This window comes from Xiphias gladius, chromosome 23, assembly GCF_016859285.1.
Source record: "Xiphias gladius isolate SHS-SW01 ecotype Sanya breed wild chromosome 23, ASM1685928v1, whole genome shotgun sequence".
Classification (NCBI taxonomy): Eukaryota; Metazoa; Chordata; class Actinopteri; order Istiophoriformes; family Xiphiidae; genus Xiphias; species Xiphias gladius.
The window spans coordinates 15,223,501-15,239,580 of record NC_053422.1 but is presented as its reverse complement, the minus strand read 5'-3'; the positions used below and the strand labels follow the sequence as shown (position 1 = coordinate 15,239,580).

The window sequence follows — 16,080 nt, the reverse complement described above, 5'->3', positions numbered from 1 at the left end:
ATGTTGCCTACTTAACTATTAATGACTGCTAGTCCTGATGCTGATGATGAAGCCTAACAAATGCACCTACAGTCCCGGTGGCTCCCTTGAATACCTGATTCTCTGTTAGCATGACAAGGCCTTATAAGAGGAGAAATCTGACGTGAAAACTTTAGATGCAGAGGAAGTTGAACTTGACAGCTGCAGGTAGTTGGGGTGTGACAGATAGAGAAGCAGAGAGAAAGAGAGAGGGAGAGTGAGATTTATCCATTCTGAGATACCCAAGGGAGGCTGGCGACTGGAGCCGATCCAGTCAATCCATGAGCAGTAGAGTGATAAATGTAGAAGTATGTTTAAATGTATATGTGTGGGCTTAAGTACACACACTTCCCCACAAATGCACATTAATACGCACACACACTCACCCTCTTGGGAATCCACACAAATGCATCCCCACAAATCCACACACACAGACACTCTATGAATAAATAAAGAAACACACCAACCACATCGATAAACAAAGACACCAATTTCAACAAACAAACCCAATGATGCCCTCTAGAAGATTAAAAAGACAGACCTTCATTGACCAGTGGATTCTAAATGAAATAAACACCCCAACACACACACATACAAAGGATTCGCCTCCCATCTCAGTTCCACAAACACTTATACACTGCTCTGAACAAAGACACACACCCCATAACAATTCGTACATTAACCATAAACATCCCTACATGCACAAAAACTCAATTCCAAACACACCTGTGTCTTATACACCCACACATTTACACACAAAAACACATAGGTGTTCAAGTCTCCCACAGGCAAGGCGCACAACACAATCGTGGATCATGTTTCTGATCTGTCAGCATCAACTTTTGCACTGCAGTTATAAATGGTGTTTACACTAATGATATGGTGCAGCTATCGCCTCAGCACAGTGGGTGTCATAAGTCTCTCCTGCAGGAACTGTCTGTGTGGTGTATCACTGTCTGCCCATTCAGCAGCCCTGCTCTGTCATTAGCTCTGATTTGGACACTGCACTTTATCATCAATGCTTATTAGCAAAATTAGTGCTGCTCTCAGCAGCCTATTTTCACAGAGCTGTCAAAAACGATTACTCCAGCAATGCAGCGTCACTGGGCGCTGCGCATGTCCTTAAGAATCTCTATTTGCATCATTGTGGGTTCAAAAAGAAATTAGAGGCCATTGTCATAGTGATCAGCTACACAAACACTCACTGGGAGTAGAGCATGCGCGAGCGGACGATGAACTTGAAGATGTACTCAAGGGCTTTGAGGGTTCGGAGGATGGGCTCGCACTGTTCCCCTCGGCTGGACACATCCAGGTACCTCTTCAACACCAACATCAGCTTTCTGGGAGAGTATGATACGGAGAAAACAGAGGAGGGAGATAGAGAGAAAAGAGGGAAAGAAAAAGAAAGAGAGATAGAAAAGTTAAAGAAAGGAGAAAGGGGGAAATGAAAGAAATGAATCAAAATCATTCAGCCAGAATTGTCATTCCTTTTCTGATGTTCCACAGGTTTGGAAAGTTAATCACCAATTCCATTTTTCACTTCCATAGATCAGAAAGACAAAGTGCAACAGAGTGAGAGTGAAAGAATGAGAGAGAGGAAGACTGGCAAGGACTTGGACGTGGAAAAATGGAAAAATAGTATTTCACACCTCAACAGATGTACCTATCACACAGGTCACAGACATTTTTATTTGCCCTCAGATTCATGGTGAAAAAAATCATTCTCCAACACATGCACACCCCAGAGGCGTCTTTAGACACACACATAAATATTCTAGTGTTTCAAAGCAGTCACAGAGAGATGTAGGTGGGACAGATTTCAGTCTCTGTTTATGGCCTACCGGCATCACTCTGACCAATCTCCCTCTGCATTATCTCAACGGTATGCAATGCTTGCATATCCATAAAACATAAAAAAAAATACTGTAGGCCTACAGAGGGTTAAGACGTTTGGCTTTGTGATGGCTCTATTACCATGCAATGGCAACAGGGGATCACCCATTAACTGGTTTAAAAACACCCAATCCCCTAAACCATAAAAGTTCTCCTAAAAAATGAACTCTAATCCCGCCTCACTGCCATCAGAGTGGCCTTGAAAATATTATATTATTACCATTCAGTCTTCCCTGGTTTTGTTTTGGTTCATGGCTTAAAGGCAAGCAGAGGAGGATTTATTCTTTTTTTTTGAGAGCAAAAGATAGGGAGTTTAAAATGTAGTGAGATCGAGTTAGAGAGTTTTACATAACAACCTCTGGGCTGACAGGCGTTAAGCTGCAGTGACCTTCTTAAAGAGGGTGAACACCAACACACGGGCAGGGGAGGGATGGAAAGATGATGGACAGACAGATGAATACATGGAGTGAAGAACAGACAGGAAGAGAGAAAGGCAGTTGAGAGAGGAACGAGAGTGGCAGGGATAATTGGGCAAAGGAAGTCAGAAGGAGGAGTAGAAGCAGTTGGGGGAAGCAAGAAAAGATGCAGGGAGAAAGGAGAGCAGAAGGAGTGAGACATGTTTTTAATTTCCTAGCTGAAGCTTTGGCAACACAAAAAAAAGTTTTCTCTAGTGCCCACTGACACAAGTGAAGTGAATTAACAGAGAGGAAGAAGCAGCCATAAATTGGCTGTTATTCCACAGAGAGGCAGGGTTAAAGCTCTGGCTAGCGGGGAGCACAGCAAAGACGCATACTCTAATCCTGTTCAGTCAAGTGCTCCAAATGCGACACACACACACTGACCTCCAGTGACACCTGGCTAAAGTGCAGTATTTAGGACTTCACATTAGATCTTCGCATGCCATTTAAATCACCACCGTAGGTTTGACACTTGTATACCTTTGGCATTGGGTCTGACAAACCTGACAGGATTGTGTGTTTGATTCTGACCGGGACATCCCACACTGGAGCTATGTATGGATTTCTGATACTGTACTCTAAGATGCTCTGTCCAACTTTCTGAGAACCACAAAACAGTCTGTTGTTGTTGTTTTTTTTGTTTTTGTTTTTTGGCATGACGACAAAACATTATTGAGATTATCTAATGGATTTAGAAGATTTCTTAATTCCTACGAGATGGGAGAATTGCCTCATGAAAAGTTCACGTAATCCTTCATTTGAAATGCAAATAAGAACACTGCAAAACGTCCAATAGACTGACACAGCGAACTCACTGGTGATGTTTTCACACAACAGAAATTTGATGTGTCTGTGTGTATGTTTGTTAACATAAAAGTTTAACATTGTCCTGAAACTTCAGACCTAAATTAAGGACTCAGCTGGCATTTTGTGGAGCCAACAGTAAAAATATTTAGACCGAGTGTTTATAACCGATGAGTTTAGTTGATAATAAGTCTCCTGTGGCAGATTCATTAGATTAGATTTACTTTTGCTTTTTCAAGACATTAACAGGATTGTGCATGAGCATGGGGATTTTCTACTGAACTTTTTGCTCTTTTGAGCACTCCAGAATATCAGACTTCCTTTTTTAAGTCTTCTATGTGAGTCTGATCATATTTTGTTTTTTATACATAGTTGTATGTCGCTTGTCTGCAGTTTTTATTATTGTCTTGTCACTTTTTTCTCTCTCAGATTGCTTAAAATATCAGTTTAAAATATCAACCTCTGGATTTTTCACAGTGTTAAGTGAAAAAAACTGGGGAGTATATACGATATTTGTCAAGATCTAATGCAAGAGATATATGATGTTAAAATTGGTGCCTTCCATCTTCCAGGAAAATCATAAACTTCACTGAATGAGGTAAAAGGAAGTGGCTTCTGATTCAGAAAGCAACCTACTTGTATGCCAATGTAGCACTAAAATGCTGCTTGATGTAGGCCTCCAACACTGTATTGAAGTGCTGGAACTTTCTGTCAGCAATCAGACCAATGATGTATATCTGGCAGACAGATGAGAGAAACAGAAAGACAGACAGGGTTACATGTTTACATAGCAGTAGATATTTGCAAGGCGGATGACATGTTACAGTATTTACAATCATCTGATAGACATGTTTATACAGAAGGAGATTGACAGGTAGTAGCAGAGATGTCAGACTCGATACACACAGACAGCCTGTCAAAAAAATCAGCTGCATATGTTGACAAAGCACACACAGTTAGACAGACAAGCATTTCTTGGGTAAACAGACACACATACACACACACAAACACACGCACAAACACCACACACTCACCAAGGCATCAAACACGAGGATGTCGTAGTCATCAGTCTGAGAGTGCTCCATCATAATGTTGAACAAGGCATCCAGGGTGTCCTGCAGAAACTACACACATATAACAAGACAAAGGAGAGGTCCATTGAGAGCGTGCACCAGACCAGCCTACACACTTGTGAAAAGACACACATACTGACCTTGACCACCTCCTCTCCATCAATGATTTTGAGTTTCTCCAGGTTTTCTCTGAGGAGTTCAGGTCGAGTCCTCCACTTGAGCAGCCCCAGCAGGCCCACTGCAGAGGAGACGCACACAGAATATTTTCTGTTCAGCTGTCCTAACTGTAGCAACAATAAACACATCTGTCTTGCTTATGAGTGGATGCCAGTCAAAGCTGTTGTAATGGAAATGACTTCTTAGTTGCAAATGTAATTCCCCAAATTGTAATTTTTCACATTTTGTCCATTAACATTTAACAATAGGTGTCACCTTTTGTGTTGCACAGAGCACACATAAACTGTTAAACTGAATTTACCTGTCAGTGACTTTTTAATGTAAGGACAAGGGAAGTTGATAATTTGTAACACTGTATTCAAATCAAAGTTGAAACATTTAGTCAATCAATCAATTACGCAACAAAAAATGAAATTGGCAACGTTCGGGTAATCAGCAATTTGCAAGTTTTATTTTGACTATAAATTTGATACTTTGAGGTTTTGGATATACAGTACATATATACTTAGAATAAGCTTTTTCAGCTGAAAAAAGGGAATTTGAAGGTGTAACCATGGACACTGGGAAACTGTATTTTTTGTCATTTTGTGTACTAAACAACTGGTTGATTATTTCAAAAAGGAATTGATAGATTAATCAATAATGAAAATAACTGTTAGCTGAAGTCCCCATTAACATTTTATATTCAATTCTGTGCTTTCCATGTTCATCTCTGACTGATAAGCAACAGCAAAGTAGCAATTTGTCAGGTGATGATTTGTCATCTGGACAGTCCCTGTTCCTCTGGTTAGTGAGACTTTCAACTTAACATTCATATCCACAGTTTATATCATTAATTCTACTACAGTTTGACATGGGGCAGATTTTCATGTCTCTGTGGGGCTGCCTGCTTGAAGCTGACTGCTTTCTCTGCCCAATCATTTCTGACTCACCAAGCCAAGCCGCACATCTGGTGGGTAGCCCTAAACAACACCGCGTGCAAGCATGCCTGAGAACTTTTCTGAGTGTGTCTGTGTGTGTGTTTGCGTGCATTTAGTACAGGTGATTAATACTGCAGGAAAATGTTCATTATGGTGATGGACTGTCTTCCTGAGTAACAGCTGTTGCACTGCAGCTGTGTCTAATGCACCTTACTGTCTGGAGTGCATGTGCGTGTATGCATTGTAGATGCGGTCGTGCACTTCAGTGTGTGTGGCTGCTTGTGTGGCTGAGTGTGTAGGACAAAATGACGATGCTCCCCACTAATAAAACTCATGTATACACACAGTTACCCCCATCCTGTGCTTACTATGACCATAACACACACAGAAAACTCATAGTTCTGGCAACATGAACCTATTAACATACTGCTGACTCATTAATTGGTTGGACATCTCCATTACCCTAACCTGCCCTCACCTCAGTCTTCAGCTATTGTCATCCTGAATAAAGTTTTAAACCTAAACCTAAAAATAACACTTTTCCTAATGAGGACAAAAAAAATGCTCCCTGTATTTCACCACCAATTTTCTTGGTTTTCTGAGGTGAGATCTCAATTTCCCAACCATTTAGCCCGAGACTTGACAAGGCAATATGCAAACTGAACCAGTAGTGTTTTCAGACTTGAAGAGACCGTCTAAGCACTGCATTTGGCCTCCAGCATTTGGCCTCCACCACAGCTAATCAATGATTCATTGTCTTAGCCTGGGCTTATTACTTTGTTGAAAGAAGATGCTAATTAATGTTTTTTGAAGTGTCAGGTCTAATTTCAAACACCCTCCTCCTCATAATTTCTGCCCTAACCTTTACTCAACTTTTGTGTGTGTGTGTGTGTGTGTGTGTGTGTGTGTGTGTGTGTGTGTGTGTGTGTGTGTGTGTGTGTGTGTGTGTGTGTGTGTGTGTGTGTGTGTGTGTGTGTGTGTGTGTGTGTGTTTCTGAATGAAAATGTTCTGCCCTGCCAAGTCTGTAGATTAGCTTAATGTCGGCACAATAGCGTAAAGGGGCTATATGAACATCGTAACACCTGCCCTACACACACCAAAAACACATGCACCTACCATTCTGGGTGAGTTTGGTGGAGCAGACCAGGGTGGAGATGCTGAAGCTGTCTCTAGAGCTGACTGACAGGCCTCCTCCACTCCCAGACAAACTGCTGGCGCTGCGGCTCAGTGCTGCCACCTTGTGGGGGTCGCCATGGTGGTAACGGGTCGAGGGCAACGACAAATAGGAATTCACATCTTCCATGCGCTTGCTGTCACCCTGAGAAGACAATGCTATTTTTAACGCAATAATGTTGACAAACTAGTAATGCTACAGCCTCATTAATATTGGCAGAGATGTTTGATGTGTGTCACAGCAGCACCGGGACAATAATTCCATTTCCTGTGTTTAGCCAAAATGTCTTAATGCAAATAGGGGAGCAGAAGACACACTGGTGTCTGCTACACTTGCATACATTTATCACACCAGCCCTGAAGGAAAAATGACAAACAATGATTGAAGTTGCCATGTCCACTGCATCACTATGCATCACTATGCTTTATCTACTTCTGCCTAACTCAACTCATAACTTTGAACACAGTGGGGCCAGACCAGGTTAGAAAAATGAGAGCACAAACAAAAACAACAACAACAACTATCCGTACAGCTTTTTTCTTCTCAGTTACAAGGTGCTGAAAAGAGACTGGCTAGTAGAGTCAACAAGTAAGAAAGAAGGCAAAAAGTTACTTGAGAAAAAGACATGAGATACCTTCTCTTGGCATATATATTTTATATTTTGTTTATCAGTTTTGTTTGCGTCATCATATTTTAACTGCTGTACATTCTTCCATTATTTAAATTTGGATCATTCAATACACACTCCCGTAGAACCTCCCAGTTCATATCATGACTTTTCTCAAGAAAAAATTAATGTAAAAACTTCTGTTAAATTCACAGAATCTTGCAAAAATCCTATAGCTCTACTCCAAAAACTTTTTTAGTCATGAATTTTTGAAGTTTGCCCCTTGGAGCTAAATTTCTCAATTTCTGCAATTCTCTGTATGTGTATTCTGAACCCAACCAACTGCTTATTTTTCACTGGATTGGGTTGAAATTTGTACTGAACATCCAAGAAAGCTTAAGACTAATTAGCAACATGTTTACAGTTAAATAGCTGTTGCTGAATGTTTTAATGTGATCAAATTAATAAAAATAAATAATTTTTTACCCAAATGAACAATCTTTATTTTCAAAAAATTAATATCTCCACTAGCTTTCACTTTCTCGTAAACAAATTTTGATTCTGTGTCATATTAATATAGTTCTATCACATCTAGAAGGTATTTGGTAAATTGTCATGGAATGACACATTTACCATCTTCAGGTGACTGAATCACTCAGGCCTGAAAAATCCACTCTACCCTCTTTAATACCATACCAGTAAGTAATAATGAGTGAGTGGGTGTTACAGCAGGCACTAAGAGATTGAAGCCATGAGTGGCACAGAGATCGAGAGTAGTGCAGGGATAACGAGAGATAATTGAGAAAGGGGAAAGGGGGACCCATCCATTTGGTCTTTGAGTGAATCACGAGTAATTAATCTTCATTGCGTTTGGCATTTAATCAATAAGGGGATTCACTTTTAGCTGTGGCTCATTTGGCAGGAAATCTGTTTGGCTTTGCTAAACCTGTCTGGGCAGCTAGAATCTCCCATCCAGACTCACTATACGTTTAGGTTTGCTTTGATGATAGGTGCAGCGGAACAGATGTCTTGAAATTCTTACCCTAGTACTAACTTCTTTCAAAAAAACATCTATCTGCATTTTTTTTCTACTATGTTTTAAGCAAACAACCCAGCAGGATTCAGTGATTTGTAAAGCCTACCATTCATTTCTCACCATTATATTGATGAAAAAAAATCCATAAATACCCAGGGAATGGCACTGGGCTTTGGTACATTTAGAACAAATTTCCCCATCCATTCATGCCTGACCATGAATGAAAAATCAAAAGAATCCTGCAAACTTGTTGTGTTATTGATGAGTTCCCGCTTTCATTTCACCTTTTATTTGAAAATATTTCACATTTATTGTAGTTGGGCTGTTCAATCCAAAACCGGTTGGTGCAACAAAAGTAGTGAGCTGTGACTTTCATCATAAGAGGCTAGTCTCAGAGGAGCTTTTGCATCTTTATAAGTCTGAAAGCTTTGTGTGTTCATCCGCTATTCATTTGAGATTTGGGTGACAGTAAATATGTCGCACATCCACTTTCAAATGAATAGGGTTTTCAGTTAAATTTATAAGTTTTTCTTTAAATGATTCCTTTCTCTTTGGAGAGAACACTGAACCCGTTCATTAGTTCATCTGTTTTCCTTCTGCAAAAGTTCTATATCTGACCTTGAAGACTACAAGGTCATGCAGTCCATCCTGTAGAACAGTCCCATCCTCTTTCATCAGACGAACAAAGGCCATGGCAAAGTTCTTCTCGCTCTTGTCCTTGGCTGAAGACAAAAAGAGTAAACAGTGTAAACAAGAAGGAAAGAGGGTCAGGGGAGAAACACATCAGGGGTATATAGAAAAGGGAGGATGGAGGGATGAGAATTAAGGCATGGGTGAAAGAAAGACTGCTGATTTCTATAGCCAAGTGTGTGTAATGATGCCTTGGGTCATTTCCAAATGCTTCTAGTCATTGAGTCCTTTCAGTGTCACATTATGCTCAGGGGATCAGAGGAGAGGAGTTCAGAGTGTGGATGTACAGTATGGAGAGAACAGACAGGCAGAGGTAGAGTGGCTGATACTCACACTCCTGCGAAGAGCGGTGTCTGAACATAAAGCGTAAATGAATTCTGTGCATTTCTTCCAGAGGGACTGCCACCTAGAGGACATCTCATGTTATTATAGAATGTAAAACAATGGACATCTCAAAATTTTAAAAGTATACAATGACATTCTAGCTTTTTTTAAAAAGTTATTGTTAAATGAGGAATGCAAATGCTATATAACAACCAGACATATTCAAGGAAACTGAAAGAAGTGTGTTGTATAGAAGATAGTAAAATTCAACACATACAGTATACACATATGCCGAAACACACCTTAAACGTCTCCATCCAGCGGGGCTGTTTGATTTGGTAGTAGATGACGGATCTGTACTCACTGACCGCCTTATCCCCAGCTCCCAGACAGATGGAGTTCTAGGAGAGAGGGAGGGAGAGAAAAATATGTTTCGTATTGAAGTGAACAATTTTACGTTTGTGTGTGTATGTGTGTCCATTTATGCCTAAAATGGATTTTCATTCTGGGATAAAGCCACATCTATGTGCCCCTGACTACGAGAGAGTGAGTAAGCGCTTGATGAGTGCTGTGCTTGCTCACTGGTCTGTACAACCTCAATCGCTTAAACACCACACATATGGTACTCACACACGAACACACACACACACCCACACGCACACACACACACACACATACACACACAGACCAACTGCTGTTTACACAGATCCCTCTCCTGTTCAAATACACCAACACAACCTGTCCCCCCCTCGACCTCATCTCTTCTTGCTGCCCACCTGTATGACCTTGCCCTCCTCATCACAGACCCACATGATGACCTCCACGTTTTTCTGAGTTGTCTTGTTGTACTTGTCGAAGTCGCCGCCCTGTAAGGTGAGATAGATGTCATTGCGAACATCTCCCGGCATGATGATCTCCGGGAAGCCCAGCTTGCGGGCCACCACGGTGCTGCGGTCCACCAGGTGAGGGTATTCCTTCCGGATCTGAACTATGTCCCCAACCAGAGCCTTCATGGTCACCCACAGACCTTGATGGAGGTGGGGATAGAGAGAGAGGGGAAGTCTGTTTATTATTTTTTATTGACTACCTTCAAATTAATTGTTGACAAAAAAAATTAATCAGTCGATAGATACATTAAATTAGGAAAGAATACCAAAATGTCACTGTGGGATTTTCTTCGCTGGATGTCCATTGTCAGTGAGGAACATATCTCATATTAACAAAGCTTGACACTGACTGGCCTATATACAGTTTAAAATAGGAGTTACTTCTCATTTATTCCTCACTCACTCCTGGGTAATTACCTGGGATTTTGTGTACATTACTGTAAAATGAAACAGGCCCAACAGAGAGAAATATAATACTGTTACATCCATTAGTTAGCAAAGCTGATAACACAAAACACCTCATGTAAACACAGGATATGTATAGATAAGAGAGAGTTATATATAATACTTCACAGAACTTTATAGGACTAGATATTCATAAATTTACAACATGTACTCAGAAGAATTGGTGCCACTCCAGGCCATTTTGAAAGAGGGATCCAGAGAGGAGCTTTTATTTCTCTCTGCAGGTAAGTAAATTCAAATGAAAGCCAAATGAATGAACAAGGAATTTCAAGGACTGGCAGTATTAAAATAGAATTTAAAACATTTTCAGGATCTCTAAAAACCCTGAAACATACAACTTAAAGTGACATCCACTTTGTGTTAATCTATGGGGAACATAACATTAAAGTGTTCCAATGTGAACTAGGGATGTGTAAATATCTGCTATTGTTGCAGACTAGACTGTAATTAACACTATAAAATTTGTCTCCTTTTAGTGAAAGGGGTGTAAGACAGGGGAGGAGACAAAGGAAGGATGAAGGTATTATTAACATGGAAAGAAATTTATTCCTAAAGAATATAGGCTCTCAAAGCTTTCTGAGAAATTACGCAAGAAAGCAAAAAAAAAAAAAAGAATGGATAGAAAAAAAGGGGTGAGCTATTTTAGGGAAATAGTTGGTGAAATCTAGACCATGTCACGAACCCACATTTTCAAGGCTGATCACACACCTACAGGGAAAACTGTGAACCTGTGTTAGCGTGTGTGTGTGTGTACGGTAGCAAAAGCATCCCAAAGTGAGAGGAAGGAGAGATTAGGGGTGAGTAATGTTAAGAACAGACATCTGGTGGCCTCAGGTGCTCCTTCCATATCTGCTCGTCCAGGTGCTACTTTCATATCTAGGTTACGCCCTAGGCCTTCAGGACCGAGAGGGAAGATAAAAGCTGAGTGATATGACAGTGCAGTCCTACATTTGGGGTTACTGTGTGTGGAACAAGACAGGGTACCCCTAAAAGCCTGTCAAAGTCAGCTATTAACATTAGGCAGTGGGCAGCGAGACTGGAGGCTGGTGAGGGAGAAATTAAGGCTAAGTAATATGAAAACATCGGCTTAAGGGCACATGCTATCCATCAGTATAACGTCCTTTGTTCTCACCCACGGAGCAGAGAGAAGAGGCAAGGATATGATGAGAAATGGCCATTTTTATCTGACCATAGATGACTGCAATGGACACAGTCCAATGGGAACCTTCAGTGAATATGGGACCACTAAAATTGGCAGAGTAGTCACACGGCTTACACACTAGAAAACAGAGAGCAAAGCCTGTAAGTGCGGAACGTTACCTTGGCCACCACTGTCTCCTCGTGATGCTGTCACTTTGTTCAGCAAGGTGTGGAGAAAGTCATTCTCAGCAACTACCCTGGAGCCAAACAAACACACCCAATCACACTTGAAACACACCATTTAATCTTAAAATTGTGCAGATGCTGAAAGCTTCACGTACACAAAATTGCATTACTGCTATTTTAATTACAGGGAGGGTCTGTGAACAGAGATTTAAGTTTCTTAGAAACGAAAAGGGAGGGAGAGAGGGTGAAGAGGTAAAGTAATGGAGGAATTTAGGACATACGGGAAGAAGGGGATGAAAAACTGCTTCTCTTCATCACATTCAATCTTCCCTTTGATGATATCACTGATGTCCATCACTGCAGAGAAGAGAAAAAACAATTGTGTCTGTTGCGTGGAAAGCCAAGAAAATACTATATGGTAATTTTTGATGTGGATTCATATCAGTCAACAGTGACAGCTCTGTCAAGATTTTGTATATACAGCTCTCCATCATACATTAGTCTAGGAAAGGTTATATGTGATGTTATATGAGGACTTTTTTTGAGCCAGGGGGAGCAACAATAGCCTGAAGGGCAGGAAAAAAGTAACGGACGGTCACCATCAATAATTTAGTTTTGTTTGTGCAAAACATGAGTGTGGTTGTACTGGGCAGCTCCCAGGTGTAAATACCGTTAGGCCATTAAGCATTTGGACGGCAATACACTTTTGATAATATTGTTCCCATACACCAACACCATGGATTTGAAATGAAGCCATCAAGATGTGATTGAAGGGTAGACTTTCAGCTTTAATTCGAGGGATTCATCAGAAATATGGCAGAAACGGTTTAGGAATTTAAGCCATTTTTTTTACATAGTCCCCCACTTGCAGAGGCTCACAAGTAATTGGACAAACTAACATAATTATAAATATAAGGATTCTTTTTAATACCTGGATGAAAATCCTTTGCAGTCAATGACAGCCTGAAGTCTGTAACCCATGGACATTATCAAATGCCAAGTTTCCTCCCTTGAGATGCTTTGCCAGGCCATTTCTGCAGCCGCCTTCAATTGCTGCTTGTTTGGGGGTCTTTCTGCCCTCAATTTTGTCTTCAGTAAGTGAAAAGCATGCTCAGCTGGGTTGAGGTCAGGTGTCTGACCTGGCCATTGGAGAACATTCCATTTCTTTGCCTTGAGAAGCTTTTGCAGTATGTTTCGGGTCATTATCCATCTGTACTGTGATGAACTCTGCACCGTCCTATCAGTTTTGCAGCATTTGGCTGACTCTCAGCAGATAGTATGGCCCAATACACTTCAGAGTTCATCCTGATACTTCTATCAGCAGTCACACCATCAATAAACACCATTGATCCAGTTCCACTGGCAGCCATACGTGCCCATGCCATAACACTGCCTCCACCCTGTTTGATAGATGATGTGGTATACTTTGGGTCATGAGCATCCTTTCCTTCTCCATACTCTTCCCTTCCCATAATTCTGGTACAAGTTAATCTTTCATCTTTCCGAAGAATCTTGTTCCAGAATTGGGCAGGCTTTTTTAGAGGGTTTCTGCCAATATCTAGTCTGGCCTTTCTGTTCCATAGTGTTAGCAGTGGTTTGCACCTTGTGGTAACACTCTGTATTTACATTCTTGAAGGCGTCTCTTGACTGTAGACTTTGACAATGATACACCTGCCTCCTCGAGAGTGTTCTTGACCTGGCTAGATGTTGTGAAGGGTTTTTCTTCACCAAGAGAAGAAATCTGTGATCATCCACATTAGTTGTCTTCCATGGTCTTCCAGGCAATTCGGTGTTGCTGAGCTCGCCAGTGCATTCCTTCTTTTTAAGAATGTACCACATTGAATTTTTGCCCACTCCTAAAGTTTCTTCTATCCGTCTGATAGGTTTGTTTTTTCAGCCTTATGATGGCTTCCTTCGCTTGCATCGACACCTCTTTGGACCGCATGTTGAGAGTTCCCATGAACAGCTACCAAATGCAAAGTCATCACTTGGAATCAACTCCACAACCTTTATCTGCCTAATTTGTCATGAAATAATGAGGGAGCAGGCCACACCTGGCCATGAAACTGATTGTCAGTCAATTGTCCAATTACTTTTTAGCCTCTGAAGCTAGGGGCTATTTATCAAAATGGCTTTAATTCCTAAATGGTTGATGCTATATTTTTGTTAAACCCCCTGATTTAAAGCTGAAAGTCTACACGTCAATCACATCTTGATGACTTCATTTCAAATCCACTGTGGTGGTGTATATTGGCAACATCACGAAAATTTTGTTACTGTCAAAATACTTATGTATCTGACTGTATATGTGATAATACCTGCAGCAGCAGCTAACAAATCAGACATTATTACTCAGGCTTTTAGGGAACAAAAGTAAAAATTACTAAAGAGGCTACTAAAGGCAATTATTGTTGGCTAAAATGGTTAAATTTAGCATTGGAATAACACAAACCAGCCTCTCTCTGTCATCATATGTACTGCAGCTTTCTGAGAGAGGCTAATAAAAGTAATACTACTAAATATTGATAATGAAGAGAAACTTCTTTGATTAGTAATTTTGTAAGTCTAATAATTACAATAACTACTTTGCCCATCACTCGACCACTAGCATTGGAAATTTAGCTGCACTTTTGACCAAAAATTATATAGGCTCTTTTTCAAGTACCTGCCACCCCAAACGGCCGCCGGAGACCCTGAGTGCACTTCTTGTTGTTCATCTCTTTCAGGTCCATCCTGCCCACTCTCACTATCTGACAGATGAGATAAATCTTCTCTCTGCTCAGGTCCTTGTTCCCCAAGTCCTGGTAGAGACAGATGTGGAGAAGGAGAACAGAGAGAAAAGAGAACAAAAGAAGTATAGTGGGAATAAGAGAAAGAGAGGAGTTGGGGAAGAGAAGGTTACGGGAAGGAGGGGGTTAGAGAGAATGAAAAAAAACATGCAATCTTCTAAGAGGAAATAAGTCCATTCATTCCTATAGAGTGCAGTGTGTGTACTGCTAAAAAACAGTGTCACAGTGCCATCCTGTGGTCACTTACTGTAAAGACAACCTTCAAATTGTTTAGCATGTCAATCTCCTTGGGGAATCCTTTGCTGCCCCAGCGTACCAAGTAGTTCTCACTGCACAATGGATGGTAGAGTGTTAAAACAAACACATCCTATCAGTTACATTACTGTTCTGAAAAGTTATCCTACATAATACTTTCATATACAACCACACATACTACCAGAAATTGCAGCTGCAATAAAGATAATGTCATCCCCCTTACTTGAAATTCTGCAGATTCACTTTATTTGCCAAAATGAATTCTGTTTTTGGAAATGTAAATATTCCACCTACAAGAAGTGATTAATCAAAAAGATAGAAATGCTATCTCTGTCCAATCTAGGAGTGAGCAAGTGTTTGGTCCAGATAAAGCTGGACTGTTTGCCTCCTTCATCTTTGGGTACTCTCTGGAAGAGAATCACACAGCAGCTCGCCTTGTGTACATGAGCATACTGTATGCAGGTTACCAATGTGACATTACATGATTTCTAATAGACTGAAAATTCAAATGTTTCAGTCATCCTCTGACAGGCATGTGGTTCCACTAATGTTACCCAGTGCAGCTGCATAATAATTTAGATTCAAAGGCTAAAAATACAGCCCTTGTATTGACAATAACATTTTCCTGACACACAAGACTGTACCAGACACTGACAGAGGCAAGAATAGTAAGATAGACAGCAAGACACACACGGAAATACAGTAAGTATCTGTGAGTACAGTGGGGTGAATCAAAGCTAAGAATAGTCATAAAACCCTGCCATCTGCCAGTTTTTTTTTCAGAGAAACAGACAGAAAAGGAGATGGAATGGATAGTACCAAAAGAAAAAGCCAAGAATTTAACCAATCAAACAAGCATAACCAGCACAGATGAGATGGAAGAGAGTCACACATCATTACCATTGGTAAGAAAGTAAGAGATGATCTAATGGTAGTGGAAATACATTGAGAAAAAGATGATCGATCCAGGTCTATCTTAATACTCCCAGCTGCAGTGGCAGAGACAAATATACCCAGTAGGACAGTGAGTGACAGGGCTTAGCATCAGCACCGTCAGGCACCGCATAGCGCTGCCAATCAGTATCTGCTGCCCTGTAATTTGTCTTTTCTGTAATCTTATTTTTGGCACGCCATTGTCCTAGTTTAGTTGGGATTAACAATGGAGCGAAGGGGACCAATAAGGA

The 16,080-nt window shown here is 40.7% G+C and overlaps 1 protein-coding gene across 1 annotated transcript in view; it reads right to left on the bottom strand.

The window, feature by feature from the left end:
- LOC120785038 (dedicator of cytokinesis protein 2-like) overlaps positions 1-16,080 on the bottom strand; it is a 97,517-nt gene that overhangs the window by 75,031 nt on the left and 6,406 nt on the right. The window contains exons 9-21 of the mRNA XM_040119307.1: positions 14,889-14,970; positions 14,518-14,653; positions 12,134-12,209; positions 11,847-11,923; positions 9,951-10,201; positions 9,477-9,575; positions 9,184-9,256; positions 8,779-8,882; positions 6,460-6,661; positions 4,387-4,484; positions 4,208-4,297; positions 3,810-3,910; positions 1,224-1,358 (exon numbers count right to left, since the gene is read on the bottom strand). Coding sequence (XP_039975241.1) covers positions 1,224-1,358; positions 3,810-3,910; positions 4,208-4,297; positions 4,387-4,484; positions 6,460-6,661; positions 8,779-8,882; positions 9,184-9,256; positions 9,477-9,575; positions 9,951-10,201; positions 11,847-11,923; positions 12,134-12,209; positions 14,518-14,653; positions 14,889-14,970 — 1,524 coding nt within the window. The remainder of the gene's footprint in view (positions 1-1,223; positions 1,359-3,809; positions 3,911-4,207; positions 4,298-4,386; positions 4,485-6,459; positions 6,662-8,778; positions 8,883-9,183; positions 9,257-9,476; positions 9,576-9,950; positions 10,202-11,846; positions 11,924-12,133; positions 12,210-14,517; positions 14,654-14,888; positions 14,971-16,080) is intronic.